General features: G+C 52.6%; 1 protein-coding gene across 5 annotated transcripts in view; it reads left to right on the top strand.

Moving 5' to 3' along the window:
• Nucleotides 1-891: 891 nt before the first annotated feature.
• Nucleotides 892-15,356, top strand: part of PAX7 (paired box 7) — a 100,671-nt gene continuing 86,206 nt past the window's right edge. Inside the window, exons 1-5 of one of the 5 annotated variants that reach the window (XM_084495382.1) lie at nucleotides 892-1,009; nucleotides 1,822-2,047; nucleotides 3,979-4,214; nucleotides 4,877-5,006; nucleotides 5,993-6,127. In XM_084495382.1, coding sequence (XP_084351508.1) covers nucleotides 998-1,009; nucleotides 1,822-2,047; nucleotides 3,979-4,214; nucleotides 4,877-5,006; nucleotides 5,993-6,127 — 739 coding nt within the window. In that variant the 5' untranslated portion in view covers nucleotides 892-997. Of the gene's footprint in view, nucleotides 1,010-1,570; nucleotides 1,701-1,821; nucleotides 2,048-3,978; nucleotides 4,215-4,876; nucleotides 5,007-5,992; nucleotides 6,128-15,356 lie in introns of those variants that run through there. The other 4 variants (XM_084495384.1, XM_084495383.1, XM_084495385.1 and 1 more) reach the window with 4 other exon arrangements.

Genomic DNA, 15,356 nt, shown 5'->3' on the forward strand with positions numbered 1-15,356 from the left:
GAGGGGGGTGAAGTGTCCTTATTTTCGTTTGCCGGAGCCCCAACCGCTGGGCTGCGCCGAGATTAGGAGACTTTAGGAGGAACTTGACACCTTGGAAAGAATTTCAGCTTTTTTTTTTTTTTTTTTTTTTTTTTTCCCCGAGGATTTTGGGGGACGAAGTTTAAACGTGGTAATGCGATAAAACAAACAAACAAAAAATACAAAAAATAATATAAAATTGGGGTTCACAGTGAGGCGGGGGAGAGGAAGAGTGGGAGCAATGAGGATGCGGCTGGGCTGGGAAGGGTCTGCCCGTGCTTTAATTTCAAAGCAAACGCTGCAGAAGACAGCACGGGAGTGAAAAAAGAGGGGGGGGGGTGTAATTAGGGGTGGCGGTGCCCTCGGGGGGCAGGGGATAATTTAGGGACCACATTTTGGGTCCAGACAGGTCAGAAGCAGCGCTGGCTGGCTGCTTCATTTCCCCCCAGGACGCTTTTTTTTTTTTTTTTTTTTTTTTTAAAGGAGGGAAAAAGAGAAGTTTCCAGCGGTTTGCACGGAAAGTCTTTTTACAGCTGCAAACAAAAGGGTTCGCGAGCCCTGGCGTCATGCCCCGCTGCGAGGAGGATTCCGGCCCCGCTCCCACTTTTTTGGGGGGAAAACACCGCCGATTTGGTCGGCCCCGGGAGCCGCCCTGGGCACCTGGAGCGAGCGGCAGAACCCGGCCCCTTCGGCTCCTCCTGAAAGGACCCGGCTGAGCAGCCCCGCTTAATTAAGGCTGTTAATGAGGGAGGCGCGCGGGGAGCTCGGGGGGAGGGGGGCACTCCCTTTGCTCAGGGGAAGGGCAGGTGCGACCCCTCCCCAGTCCATGAGGAGCGGGAACAACGGGCAAGACACCCCCCTCAAAGGATACAAGCCCCCCTCAAAGGGTAGGAGTCCCCCTCAAACCGGGGGTGTGAAGGCTCGGGGGGAGTTTTTTTTTGAACCTGGGGCAGGATCGGCCCCGCTGGGAACCGCAGGGATGCTCCGGCTGGTACGCGCCCAACTTTTTTCAGGCAAAACCCTTTTTTTTTTTTTTTCCCTAAAGTTTCTCCTCCCTGCTTTCACCCCACTGTATTTAATAATAATAATAAAAAAATAAAAAATTAAAAAAAGGAGGGGGGAGAGCCCCAGCTTTCCATCAAAAGGAAACCAAGCCTAGTAATGAATAATAATATATAAAAAAATAACCCGAGCCCGTAGATTTGCCTGCGCGCTGGGAAGCTGCTGCCTCTTATTGGTCCCTCGGCCCCGCCGCGGTACCCCCTTCCCCGGTGATGAATAAAAGAAAGGAGCTGGAGCCTATCACAGCGCTGGGGCTCGCTCTTCCTCCCCACCGACCCAAGTTGGGCTCTTTAACAACTTCCAAACCTCCCTCTGACACCCCCCCCTTCTCCCCTCCGGCTCCCCCCCCTCTCCCCCGCATCCCCGTAGCGACAGGCACCAACCACCAGAAAAAAAAAAAATAAAAAACGGGGGAGAAAAAAAAAAAAAAGCAGCAACAACGAAATAAGGGGGAAAGTCGGCTCCCCCCCCTCCTCTCTGCCCCCCCATCCCTAAGCCCAGCCCAGCACCGAGGCAACTTTGGATGTGTCTGCTTCTCCCAGCAGCCTGGGTTACATTCCTCCGGAGCGCCCGCTCAGGCCGGTCGTGACATAGCCCTAAAACTTTAAGAGGAATTTCTGGTGGGTGAGCCCTCCCCCAACCCCCCCCCCCCCTTGTTATTATTATTATCATCATCATCATCATTATTTCGATTCTTATCCTTTTTATTTTCGGAGCAATGATTTCTCCCTTGTTTTGCAGCCGCGGGCTGGAAGAGAGGAACCCTTCAGCCTCCCCGGAGAGGGCGACGAGAGGCGACCCCGCAGCTCCCTCCCTTCGCCCGGGGCTCGGGGGTGCCCCCGGTTCGCAGCGGAGCCCCTCCACCGCCCGGCCTGCCCCGCCATGGCAGCTCTGCCCGGGACGGTGCCGCGGATGATGCGCCCGGCTCCGGGGCAAAACTACCCGCGCACCGGCTTCCCCTTGGAAGGTAGGTCTGGGACACCACCCCCCCTCCCCGCAATGCCTATTTTCTTCTTCTTTTTTTTTTTTTTTCTTTTTTTTTTTTTTTCCCCTTTTTTTTTCTGCTTTTTTTCTGGTGGATTTTCACAAGGGGGGAGCCGGGCTGGGTGGGCTCGAAGTTCAACTTAAATCAGAGGGTCCCGAGCCGAGCATCCGACTCCTCTCCGCGGTGTAGCCGCTTTCCCACGCCGTGCCCTTCCCCACGCAGCTGTAGGGCTCCATCTCTGCGCCTTTCCGAGCTTTGCATCCCGAAATTCCCTCCCCTGTTAAAATAGTTACAGGCAGCATGCAGGTTTTGGGGAGCACGTTCCGATATTTTCTTTCGACCCCCTAAAAAAGTCCCAGCCCTAAAGAGATAAGAAAAAAAGAAAGAAAAGGGGAAAAAAAAAAAAAAAAAAAAAAAAGAAACAACCGAAGTGATTGTTTCCAACTTTTCCCGAGGAAAGCAGAACCCAAAGCCCAGAGCATCTGCTGGAGCCGGGAGCAGACGCGCGGCTCCAGCGCGGAGCGGGCAGCGGTGTGGCCTTGGCCGGGGCTGGTGAGGGGAAACGGGGGGGGACTTGGGAGCTGTCACCTCGCGAAGTGTCATCCCCGTGTCATCCCCACCTCGCAGAGCTCCCAACTTCCCCGGTCGTCTGCTTTCCCTTTGTGTGGGCACCCGGCACCCGGGTTATTATTTCTGCCCAAGGCTGTGCGAGGGAATAAAATAAAAGAAAGCAAAATTAGAGCAGGAGCCCTTTCCCCGCATTTATTAACCGGGAGAATTTCATACAGACCGTGATCAAGTGGCGAAACTCAAACCTGTGGAAAGCCACGCAGGCTGCAAAACATACAAGCTGGGGGGATTTGCTGAAGTGCTTTTCTGTAGCAAATGAAGTAAAACAGACGGCAAGGGAAAGGATCAAAGGATTACAACAATATTTGCACAACATGACTGGGAATAATGAAAAGAGAGAGCGGCCGGCGGTTTTAGTGCCTCTTGAATGTAAAATTGGCCACTCGAGTGTTATCTGTCGATAATGATATATCCAGGGAGTGCTGGCCAAGTGACTTTGAATTAGTGGTGCATGATTCTTGTTAAATCGCGAGGCAATTTCTGGAATCGACTTTTCTTTGTAAAGAGAAAATCACCCCTTCGCCCCCTCCAGCCTTTCTGCAAATTACGCAGCTGAGTTCTTCCTTTCTTCCTTTTTTTTTTTTTTTTTTTCCTTCCCTAATTTCGAACCTGTGAAATCGTATTAATCTGCTAGATCCACCTCGGGAGATGCGGAGCACACCGGGGAGGGGAGCGCTGCTCGGGAGCGGCTCCGGCCGCGCAAGGTGCCGGGGATGCGGCGGGGGCTCCGCGCCCATCGCGGCTCCTCGAACGTGCCTAAAACCGGACCCAAAGCCCGGCAAAACCCCTCCGGGGTATTTAGAGGGGTTATTTACAAAAGTTTGCCTGCAAACAGATATCCGCCTGCCCGTAACTTGGAGCGAGGAGCGGAGAGCGCCTTAGTGGGAAGTGGGAACTTTTTTGTTTGTTTGTTTGTTTTTAGCTTTGCAATGCAGTTTTAAAAATCTTTTCCTATTTCCACCGGCGGTCTGGTTTAAAACGTACGCGTGAAATGCCAAAAATACGTACAGACGCATAAGCACCTCGGGGAGAGCAGGGAGATGGGGGAGTGCGGCTCCGGGACCCTTCATTTTCGGCTCCTCGGTGGGAAAACTTTCCTGTTTTCCCAGGGCACGGCGTCGGGGATGCGGGACAAAAGCCGAGGCCAAGGGCTAGGAGAGGTTTCTGCCCGGCTTTAGGGCGCAAAAGCCGGGGGTGCAAACTAGAGGTGCGGGGAGGGACGCGCCGCGTTTTGCCGGATTCTCCATTTTTTTTTTTTAATTTTTTATTTTTCCGTGCTCCAGTGTCCACCCCGCTGGGCCAGGGCCGGGTGAACCAGCTCGGAGGGGTTTTCATCAACGGGCGTCCTCTGCCCAACCACATCCGCCACAAAATCGTGGAGATGGCTCACCACGGCATCCGGCCCTGCGTGATATCTCGGCAGCTGCGCGTCTCCCACGGCTGCGTCTCCAAAATCCTCTGCAGGTACCAGGAGACGGGCTCCATCCGGCCCGGGGCCATCGGAGGCAGCAAGCCCAGGGTGAGTGCAAGGTGGGGGCCGCGCTGCAACTTGGGCCGGTGCCCCCCCCACACACACACCCTCCGCCTCCCCAAACTCCCTGAGGTTAGGAAGCATCGGGGGGGGGGGGATTTCTTGGATTTTGGGACGGGGAGCGGTAGAGGGGAGGTGGAGGGGAAGGGGCTGTGAGCAAGCGGCAGTTTGCAGGCTCGGTTGGGGAGAGAGCCCGGTGCCGGGCGATGAAGAAATGAACGCGGGATTCCCCGTGCAACAAGTGGCCCATGTTCAAGGGTTCGCTTCAGCCCCCGTGCGCGGGGAGGGGGTGAGCCGGTTTCCTTCAGGGAGCTATAGACCGACGGGTCCCCTCTCCCCCGAAAGCATCCCTCACACCCTCCCCCTGCCTCCTTCCCCTCTTCGGGCTCACGATAAATCCATGCTTGCTGTCTCCTTGTCCCCCTGAGCCTTTAGTTTTAGGGGGGGGTGAGTGGACTCCACAGCTGTGGGAGAGGAGTGCCTTCTCCCAGCTTTATTTTCCTCCTTTCCACCCCTCAAATACCTATTCTTGACCCCAAAACTAGCGGCCTGGCTTAATTTTTTCAATTAAAAGGTCTTTCTCTCTCCCCCCTTCCCTCTCTCTGCACTTGCACACGCGGGCACACACTGGTGGCCATTGACCACAAAAGCAGGTTGCGACTCCCGACGTGGAGAAGAAAATCGAGGAGTACAAGCGGGAGAACCCCGGGATGTTCAGCTGGGAGATCCGGGACCGGCTGCTGAAGGATGGGCACTGCGACCGCAGCACTGTGCCCTCAGGTGAGAAGGCAGCCTGGCCAGCAGGGTCCCCACGGCCAGAGAGAGTTGTTTTGGGGCATGGTTATCTCCAGCTGACACCAAATGCATTCCCAGGGGCTGCAGGCATCCTCTCAGCCCTTACTTTGAATGGGAAGGGGGGAAATGATTGCCCCAAGTAAACCCTGCTGCAGCAAATAAGCACAAGGTGGAGGTGAGGAGTGTTTGTGCCCTGGATGCACAGAGCTACTGGAAAAAAAAAGAAATGCAATAAAAACAATTTCCTCAATTTATCTCATCTCTCTGGAAAGTACCAAGAGTCCTCACCTTGGGCAGAGCATGCATGGGGCAGGCCCCAAACCGGGGGTCATGGGGATCCTGCTGGGTCTATGCCCCACTCGACTTGGTGGGAGCATGCGTGCAGCTGTGCTTCTCTCAGTCCGGGCTCCCCATCACCCCCAGGAAGCAGTGCTGTACCCCAGTCTTGGGCTGTGCCGAGGGTCTGGTCATTTTTTTTAGGTCCTGGCTCCTCTGGCTAAAAGTTTCCCTCTGCTCTGGGGAAGCTGAGCCTCCCCTTCAGGGCACAGTTCCCCCAAGAGTGAGGTCCAGAGGAAGGCCTGGGGCTGGATCCAGCTGGTGAGGCCTCACCAGGTACCCCATAGGGTGCAAGCCAAATCCCCAACACCAAGCTGTTGGTAACCCTGGGGGAGAACATCCTGGGACACCCTGCACACAGCCCCTGGGGTTCTGGGACTTCTGGGTGGAGGATGAGGAGTGCATCCAACCTGGGGCATCCATGCCATCGGCTCGTGGCACCTCGGGAGAAGCCAAAAGCACTGGGGCAGGTGTGGCAGAGCAGGCAGGTGCAGCGCGCCCCTGGGAAAGGGGGTGAGCTGCCCTCTGTGGGGGCTCCTGCATGTCTGGGAGGCTCTGGCTTGGGTTTCCCCACCGGCTCCCGCGTTGCATTCCCAGGCAGCTTATATTTGCCTTCTTGTCTTTGACTGTCTGAGGTTTAGTGAGTTCGATTAGCCGTGTGCTACGCATCAAATTCGGGAAGAAAGAGGAAGAGGAGGACTGCGACAAGAAGGAGGAAGATGGGGAAAAGAAGGCCAAGCACAGCATAGACGGCATCCTGGGCGACAAAGGTTAGAGGCGGCCGTGCGTGCCCTGGGCTGGGCTGGAGGGGACTGGTGGGCCCAGGGACATGTCCCTGCCCGCTCAGATCAATAACAAATAGGGGCTGGCCCCAGAGCCCTCTATTTTTGCCTTTCCAGAAAGGTCTGGTGTCAGAGTCAAGGTGCGGTGCTGCCCTGGCAGGGTCCAGTGGTACCCAGCCCCTGGGGTCCGGATGCTTTTCCCATCCCTGGGAGGAAGAGTTGTCAGTGTTTTGCTCACAGCTGCTCCAGGTCAATTATTTATAAAGGGGGAAAGAGATGGCCGGGGGAGGCATCTCTGATTCCTAAATGAATTTGTTAAACAGATTTCTCTCCTGCTCTCTAAGTGGTCCCCTGAAACTCTGGCTGACAGTTGACCGATTTGGCCAATCAATATCAATTAGGGAGCCCAGGATGTGCGCTGCTGTGGGGCTGTGGTGGGAGCCACCAGCACCGGGCAAGGGGGGGCTGTGGATGGAAGCACGCGGGGGGCTGCCCCCCTGAGTGAAATAATAAATAGGGATAATAAAGCTGGGGCTGCTGATGAAAGGCCTGAGGCCAGTTGCGGAGCCGGGGGAGAACTGGTGACACCTCCTACGGCTGGTGCTTTCCTCTCGTGGGATGAAAAATCAAACTTTTTCAAGCTCCTTGTGCCTGGGGAAATGTGGGGTTGGGGGCGAGACGCAGCTGGAGCAGGCCGTGTGGCTTCTGTAGTTTTAGTTTTGGCAAGCTGGGGAAGGGGGCAGGGGGAGATGGCTCCCCAGCCCCCCACAAAGAGGAAAGGTGGTATTTTTAGTGGATGTGATTGAAGCTTGTCAAACAGGGGAAACTTAAAGGAGAGGGAGGTAGTGGTTCAGGCACAGAATTTTATTCCCTCGTGTCAAAGAGGTTTTGCTATTTCTCTTCAAAATTGATGGCAAAATGGCGATGGCACAGGCCCGTCAGGGTCGCACTGGTGTTAAAGCGGTGGGAGTTTGGGGAGACTTCGCGACATCGCCGACGGAGTGGGCACAAAGTCCGTCCTGCGTGGAAACGCTCCCACGTCCACGCGTGGGAAGCAGGGCGATTGCTTGTGGAGTTTCTGACTGCAAAGTTTTTCCCCAATTTGAGACAATGCGGGCGAGTGGGGAATATTGAAGTGCGGTGAATTTTGGGCAGAGAAAAGCTTCTCCATGTCACCATCAAACGTTACTGGGAGTTTTAAATGAAGGTGCACAAAAGGGGGTTCTTTAAGGGTCCGATCCTTTTTTTTTTTTTTTTTTTTTTTTTTTTTTTTTCCAACCTTGAAGATGAACTTCACTTACAAAGACCTTTAAGTCTATTGAACCTTTATAAGCAAAAGATTCCCGGCCACAAAAGCAAACATTAGAAGAAAAAAAAAAAAAAAAGAAAAAAAAAAAAAGAAAGAAAAAAGAAAAAGGGGAAAAAAGGGGGAAAAACCCTAGGCTGCCTTAAAAATGGAGTAAAGGGATGGGGGAGGGAGGGCTTGTCTATTCTCATTCAAAATTCTGCAAGGAGGAGAAAAAGTTTGGACAAAGGGCCAAGGAAGGGAAGAAAGGGAGATAAATTATTCAAAACTCCCTGCTGTTAGATAGTTTTGTAATATTATAGGACCGTCTGTTGGAAAAAGGATAGCCGTTGGACGTTGCAAAATGTTGCTTGTGATTTGGAAATAGGCGATGCTCATTTGCAAATCGGGTCCATTGTGTGTGAGGAGAGCTCCCCCCGTATCACGCCGCGGTTTATTTCTTTTTATTTCGGGGGGAGCTTTGGGGGCTTTAAAGATTTATTTTCTTCGGGTCCCGTAGCTTCAAAAAGAAAAAAATTGGAACTGCGGGATGATTTTTTTTTTTTTTCCCCTGTTCGTCCCCCCCCCCCCCCCCCTCCCAAAATCACCACGACCGCAGTAGCTGGAGGCTTTTTTATTCCGTAATAATATGCAGAATTGCGTGTCAACAAGCAAAACAGAACGGGCTCCATTCCTGCGCGGGTAATATCGCGGGCAGACAAAACACGAGCCCCCGATTTTAGGAACCCAGCCCGTTTGCAGTCGAGTGCTAATTTGGGCCAACTCGGGTGCGGGAGCCCGCGGAGCGCCGCGCTGCCCATCCCGAGAGATAACCCCCGAATTCCGTGTGCTTGGCTTTCTTTATTTTGTTGATTTTTTGTTGATGTTGTTGTTGTTTTTCCTGCCCCGTAATGACGCCGGGACTCTGCGGGTTGGGGTAAAATCCTCCCCAAAAGCCCGAAGCCGGGGGGGAGCCACAGCCGCCGGAGGAGCGGAGCCAGGGGGTGCCGGGGAGCGTTGGGATCCGCCGCTGCCTCGGGACCGGGAGCGCTAAAAAATAATCAGAATACAGCCCAGTCCCTCCACCAGTGTGCATTTCGAAATGTTTTAATAATAGCCCCAATTAAGGTAAATGATGACCGTTCAACTTGTAAATCACTTAGAGGCGGGGAGTGCGCGCTGTGTATTTTTTTTTTTTTTTTTTAAATCTGAAATAACAATACGCTTCGGAGGTCTCTTCCCCCGCACCCGACCAATTTATTATTTTTTTTTTTAAGGAGAGGGAGAGCGAGGTTTGCCACAAACCCACAAAACCACCAATGCGTTCCTGACACTTGTTCTCCAGCTCAGCTTTTACTGAGTGGCTCTGTGGGTTTTTGACTATTACTATTTTTTTTTTAACACCTTTTCATTATTTTCGCGGATGGGGGCGGCACGGGAGAAGGAGAAAGAGGAGAGGGGAAACTTTGTTTTGGCCTTTTTCCTCTTGACAAACGCCTTTGCTCCATTTGCGGGTTCTCCTTGCGGGGAGCCAGGGGAAGACAGCCCTAAATGCTCTCTCTTTTTAAGTGTTAAAGAAAGCTTCCACCCTGAGCCTGTTTCTTTCTATCGTCTGCTTGGCATTTAATAATGTTAAGACTTATTAGAGCTGGTAATGAAAACTGTGGCTGTTGAATAGGGAGCTGTGTTGGAGAAGGGTGTAATAGCTCCAAGGCATGCTAAGAAATGTATTTATCCCCAATCAGTACTCACTCTCTGAGTTCCCAGCACAAACGTTAAGTTGAAGGGTTTTAAGGCAGATTAAATTGAGCCTTTATTTCTTTGCACTTTCATCTTTAAACGGCTCACTCCAGCTAGCCCTGGGCATATATTCATGAGGCTTCACTTTATTTTTTTTTTTTTATCCTTGTTAAGACCGAGTTATTATTATTTGGTGTTGTTGTTATTTATTATGACTGTTGGGGTTTATTAGGGAGGGTCACGTCTGGGTGATGCGATGCTCCCCCGCACCGCGAGATGCGAGGTGGGGAGAGTGAGGGGGGGGGGGGGATAATTTGGGCAGCCCCAAATTAAAGGGGGGTAAGGGGGGAGAGCGTAGGCCCTGCTGCCCTCAGGGGAGGCTCGGGGCTGGAGCTGCAGGGGCAGGCGGGACTGATGCGCGAGTTTTCATATTTAAAAAAATATATATATATTTTTAATTATATATATTTTATTAGTGTCCTCCTCTGCTTTATTTCTCTTGAGCTCCGCTTTATTGCACGGGGCTTCCAGCACCGAGCTCTGCCCCATTTTTTTCCCTTTCCTCCCCACCCCGCGTCAGCGTGGCAATATTGCGTGGGTGCCTTGCGAGGTCGGGAAGGCCGCGTGTGGAAGAAGGGACTGGAAGAGGATTTTGGTTTATTGGGGGCTGGAAACGTGAACAGGTGGGAGAAGCAGCGGGGGGGCTGCTGGGGTGCACCCCCCGGTACTAACGGTGGCATTTGGTGCCCGCCGGTGCAGGGAGGTTCGGGGTTTTTTTTATTTTAGGGGTAGGAGGGAGGTTCGGGTATGTGCACAGGTCCTGCCAAATTTAATTAGGGTCAGGGCTGTGAATGGATACACAGCAAGAGTGCGGGATGGGGGGGTAGGGGGGGCTTCCCTTGCTTTCACACCTGGGAAGTGGCTTTGTCCCCCTGAGCCGGGGGGGAGGGGTAGCCCCTTTATCAGCAAACAATCTGCATCGATTTAAAACCAACAAGCGCTTTCTCTGTAAATGTGTGTTTAGGAGGGAAATGGGGGGGAACAGACACTTCATCAAATCAAGGGATTACGAAAGGTTGGCAATCTAATCAAACAGAGACCAGGCGGGATTTGTGAGTGTTGCGAGTGGGATCAGCTCTAATAATGGGGGGCAGGAAAGAGATAGGGTAGTGTCAAGCAATTCATTGGCTTTAGGCTCAGTTATTCTGTGCATATTTCAGGGAGAGAGAGAGGAGAGGGGAGGGAAAAGGGAAAAAAAAAATACAGGGAGAGGGAGAAGGAAGGGGGGCTGTATGTGAGCACACACGGAGCTTACATGTCACAAAAAAAGCTGAGACAAATGAGGTACAACAATAAACACAGATAACAATTACAAAGGCAAACAGTGGCTTTTGGGAACAAGTAGCTGCAGAACCTGGTCTACATAAACAAAGTAGGCAAATGTTTGCAAGATAAACTCCTTCCTAAATCAAGTGTGACGGGAAGGAGAGAAGAGAGGAGGAGAGATAAGGTTGGAGAGGGGAATAAACGAGTATAATCTAATACAAGACGTTTTAAAAAACAAACTTAAGACAAGGATGCGGAGAGAGAGGTTCAATTATACAGTAGGAAGTGAAATAATATAAGGGAGACGTTTATGATCCGGGGCTTGCTTGCTTGTTTGTTTTCTGCTTTCCCCCCCGCCTTCTTTTCGGAGGGAGAAGGGGTCGAGTTGTGGGGCTGGGGAAACAACCGCGGCTGCGGGCAGGGGAGCAGGCGGGGGGCCGGAGCTGGGCTCGCAAATGCAGGGGGAAGGGGAAAGGGAAGGAAATACGGGGCCGAGCCAGGGCTGCCCGATTTGAAGGTGGATGGCAGACTGCGTGAGCCACGGGGAGGGATAGAGAGCGGCTATTTTGCCTTTCGTAATCGAGTGGGGGAGATGGATGCCGCGATAGAGGAGGGGAGGAAGGAAGCTGTAAGGTATATTTCTAATCCCAGGTTTTGTCGGTAATTGGGGTAGAAGAGAGGAGGCACAGATTGAATTAAGCGGCAGGAAGACTGCGAGGCAAATGTGGGATCCAGGTGTGCGCGGGGATTGTTCGGAAACAAACGGTCCCCCCCCCACCCCCCCAAAAAAAAAAAAAACGCTCTTAATGCCCGAATAATTTTAAGAAGTAGTTTAAGGCTGTGTTGGGGTTTATTCTCTGTTTCATATATATATATATGGATCTCTCCAAATGAGAATAGTATATAAGAGGGGAGAGACGTGTCTGCAGTATGGTTAAAGGAATTAGATATTTACCAGTTTGAAATAAGCCTGGTTATAAAAAAGCGAGAGAGAGAGACACTGAAAAGATGAGACGGGAGAACACTTCAAACGAATTCATCATCTGGAGTGGTGAAGAGGAGATTTAGAGACAGTATTGGGAAGTTATTTAGATATTAATAACATATTTTCCTGAGGCGTCAGGAGTGCCTCCATACGCACTTTTTTCTCGCAGCTATTTGGCTGGGTGAAATATGGGAGACCCAAATGTTGGGAAGAGATAACACAATCAGCCTAGCCCTGGTCCTGTGACTGCATCATAGCATTAAACCCGGATTAACCTCCCCTTTCTCCCCTCCCCCCCTCCGCCCCCCCCCCCCCCCCCCCCGAGAAGCTTTCCAAATTTTTCAGGGGAATTTACATGGCAGGATTTTAAAGCATATATAACACTAGCCTTAAAGCTGTAAGGTACTTACTCGAGCATTAGGGTAAGGCGAGGGGGAAGCATCTTTCTGAAAATTACGTCTGCTACAAAAGAAATAAGCAAATAAGGGACCCTCTTAAGACCTGAGCTTTGGAGATATTATATTTATAGAGCCTATTCTCAAAAAAAAAAAAAAAAAAAAAAAAAAAAGCCCATTTCAATCAGCTGCCACATAACTCCTCTCTACCAATGGCTTTTTTTTTTTTTCATTTTCCTTTTTGTTAATCTGAACTTCACTCTGGTTCGGACTTTTTTTTTTTTTTTTTTTTTTTTGGTGGGAGGGGGAGGAGGTGAGAAAATGCTGGGGGCTGCCGGCCGGGCAACAGCGGGGACTGCGAGCCGGATGGGGACAAGGAACGGGGATGGGAATGGGTTTGGGGATGGAGACAGGGATGGGGACACCGCTGCCCCCGGCTGCGAGCTGCCTGGCCGGACTCTGGTGGCACCGTTTCCCCCTCGAGGGGGTGTTGAAGATGCAGGTGGAGCAAGCAGCCGGCCGGGTGGTGGTGGTGAGGGGGGGCTGCGTATGAGGAGGGGCGGGTCCCTTGTCCTTTCTATCCCGAATCAGCCCAGAAAAAGAAATGAAGGAATAAATGGGCGCAGGTGCGGGTGGGCAGCTGACAGCGGGACAGGGATGCGGCGGGGCCGGGGGCAGCGGCTCTGCTGCATCCCCCTTCAAAAAAAAAAAAAAAAATTCTCATCTTCATCCTCCTCCCCGGCTCATCCCTCCCCGGGGACGGAGCTCGGTGCGCACAGCATTTCGCGTGAACTGGCCCCAAAAGCGATGAGATGCCAGACGACGCCCGGTTGGGGGGGTTGAGGACTGGCAGCGGGGGCTTTTCGGACGGGTTCGGGCAGAGGGCTGCGGGGAGGAACGGCAGAGACAGGGGCAGGGAGAGAGAAGAAGTAGGTGAGGAAAAGTAGAGGCAGCTTGAGGAAATTGAGAAGCTTATAGTCTTTGATCCTTGGATGCTTTTCGTTATCAGAAACATTTGTGGTGACACCGGTACAAAGGAAGTTCATCATATTACAGACTGCTCGGGCCGCTTGCAGGAATCGCTGTCTATTAATTAGCAGGCGCTCTGTCTTGTGGGACACGGGAGATCTGAGGCTGCACATTACGTGCTTGGATGGCTCCGGGTCCGGCGCTGAATTGCTGCTGCAAAGGGCCCTTCTTGCGCCAAGGTCCTGCGGGGGCAGCGGAGGGGGGGACAGCCTGCTCCTGCCCTGTGCCTGCAGCTGTACCCGTGCCAGGGCTGTGGATGTGCCTACAGCTACTGGGCGACGGATGGCCCGGGGCTGGGGGGTGGCAGGGCTGCGCTGTCCGTGCTGGGGGGCCGGGGAAGGGGCGCAGCGCTTGTTTCGGGGGGGATCCCCGCCGCCAATAGCGACCCGAAAAACCTCTCCGCACCCCGTCGGGTCTTCCCGGAGAGAAGGCAGCTGGAAATGGGGGGGTCCCTCCTTTCAAGGCACAACCCAAGGGATGTTCCAGCCCTGCCCGCGCTCCCCTTGCACCTCCATCTGTCCGGGAAGCGCTGGCAAGGGGTGAAAAAACTTTGGTTTTCTTTTTTTTTTTTTTTCTTTTTTTCTGGGGGGAGGGGGAATAAAATGGCATTCAAGGAGGGGGTCGCGCTTCTTATGGCGCTGGGGACACGGGAGGGCACTCAGGGTTGCTCGGCAGTGTGTGCGTGTGGGGGGGGAGCCGCCTCCATTTACACCCGCTGCCCCCCCTCAGAGCCGGCCGCCCCCTGCCCCCGGGCTCCCTCTGGAAGGCAGAGGAAGCCCTTCTTGGTTTTCACTCTTCTCTGTTTTTTTGTTGCTGTTGCTAAAATTGGAAGGAAGCACTTTGCCTGACCCTGGAGAGTGGGGCTGGGGGCACGGCGGCCTGCGAGGCTCCCGCTCGGGGTAGGTGCGGCAGCCGTGGGGAGAACGGGGGGGGGGACACCCGGCAGCCTTCAGCCTTCAGTGGCTTCTTTGTCCGGAGCCCCTAAAGAGCGCGGATCAAAGTGACCTGGTGGCTTCTTGAAAGGAGGGAGAGGGGAGGGGGAAACTGCGGGCTCCGAGCCGAGCGGCTGCGTCCCCACCGAGAGGTTGCTGTCCCCAAAGTGGGGGTGGGAGAGGAGGAGAGGGGGTCCCCACCGGCCTGCCCAGCCCCCTGGGGGGGGGTCCAAAGGGCTGCCCCCTCCCCGCTCTGCCGCCTGAGTCGGGATGGGGACGGGGATGGAGACGCAGCCGCCACGGGCGGGGACGCAGCATTGCCGTGTCCCCGGCCCCCGGGGGCCGTCCCCAACCCTTGGTGGTGGTGGGGGTGCTGAAAAAATTAATTTTCCTCTTTTCGAGGGGAGCGGGGAAGGGGGGCCACGGGGACACCTGCCTCTGACCCACTGCCATCGCCATTTGCGCCCGCATCTTGAGTGGAGGGAAAAGTCCGAAGCGACGGCAATTCTGTAATTTATTTATTTTCCGTTCCCATTATGGGGACGAATTGATTTGCATATTTATTGGGAATTAAAGGAGAGAGAGGAAAGTTGACTCGACAGGATTTCTCAACGAGAAACTGGTTTCGAGCAACTTCAAGTGGAGTTAAAAACGCTCGGGTGATTTTTCGCCTCTCCCGAAGTTAGCACAAACGTCCTCAAACCGCCCGCGAAACTTCCCACGGGCAAACAGCTCAAAAAAATTTGGGGTTCGAGCTTCACCGATCCGAACAGAGCCCAGGCTTGCGCTTTAATAAAGATCCCCTGGTTGCATTATTTTGCATTTTTAAATGTATAAGCGTCCTTGAAAAGAGAGGGTGAGCGTACAAAGGACACTGCGATGTCGAGGGATATTCAGGGGACAGTCATGTTTAAATTCGCTACAATTGTCCCCAGCACATTTGATTGCTCGAAAAAAGAAAGAAACACTGACATGAATAGGAATGGGGGGGTTGGGGGGAGGACGACACGGCATTAATAGCCCCCAACCTTTGTATAGTATAAATTATCCAAGAGAGGGCAGATAGCCGGAGCTGCTGGTGATTTTAAAGGGCTATATCTATATCCACGTAGTTACGTGCGGATTTGGTGAAAAGCTGGCATTTTCTGGAGGGATTCGTTATTTATGTGCAGGAACTCACTTCTTGCAAATTCTTTCCCCACTTCTCGAGGAAATGAGTGTTTGATGCTAAATAGCAGCAAATTGAGCTATTTGAAGGTTTTTTTTTTTTTTTTTTTTTTTTTTTTTTTTTTTTAATGTGAAAATTGGAATATTTGGTTTGTACCTTGTTGCTCTGTTTCTTTTTCCTGGACTTTTCTCCTTAATCTCCTTCCAGCCACAAACCCTCCCTTGTGCGTGTGGCTGAATGTGCTCGCAGCGGGTAAGCTGCAATTTCCATTCCTGAAACTCCAGCAAAAGGAGGAAAAAAGTTTGCAGATTTAACAAATGTTTTTTTTTTTTTTTTCTTTAAAAACAAACAAACAAA

The sequence above is a fragment of the Aythya ferina genome, assembly GCF_964211825.1.
Source record: "Aythya ferina genome assembly, chromosome: 21".
In the NCBI taxonomy this organism is placed as follows: domain Eukaryota; kingdom Metazoa; phylum Chordata; class Aves; order Anseriformes; family Anatidae; genus Aythya; species Aythya ferina.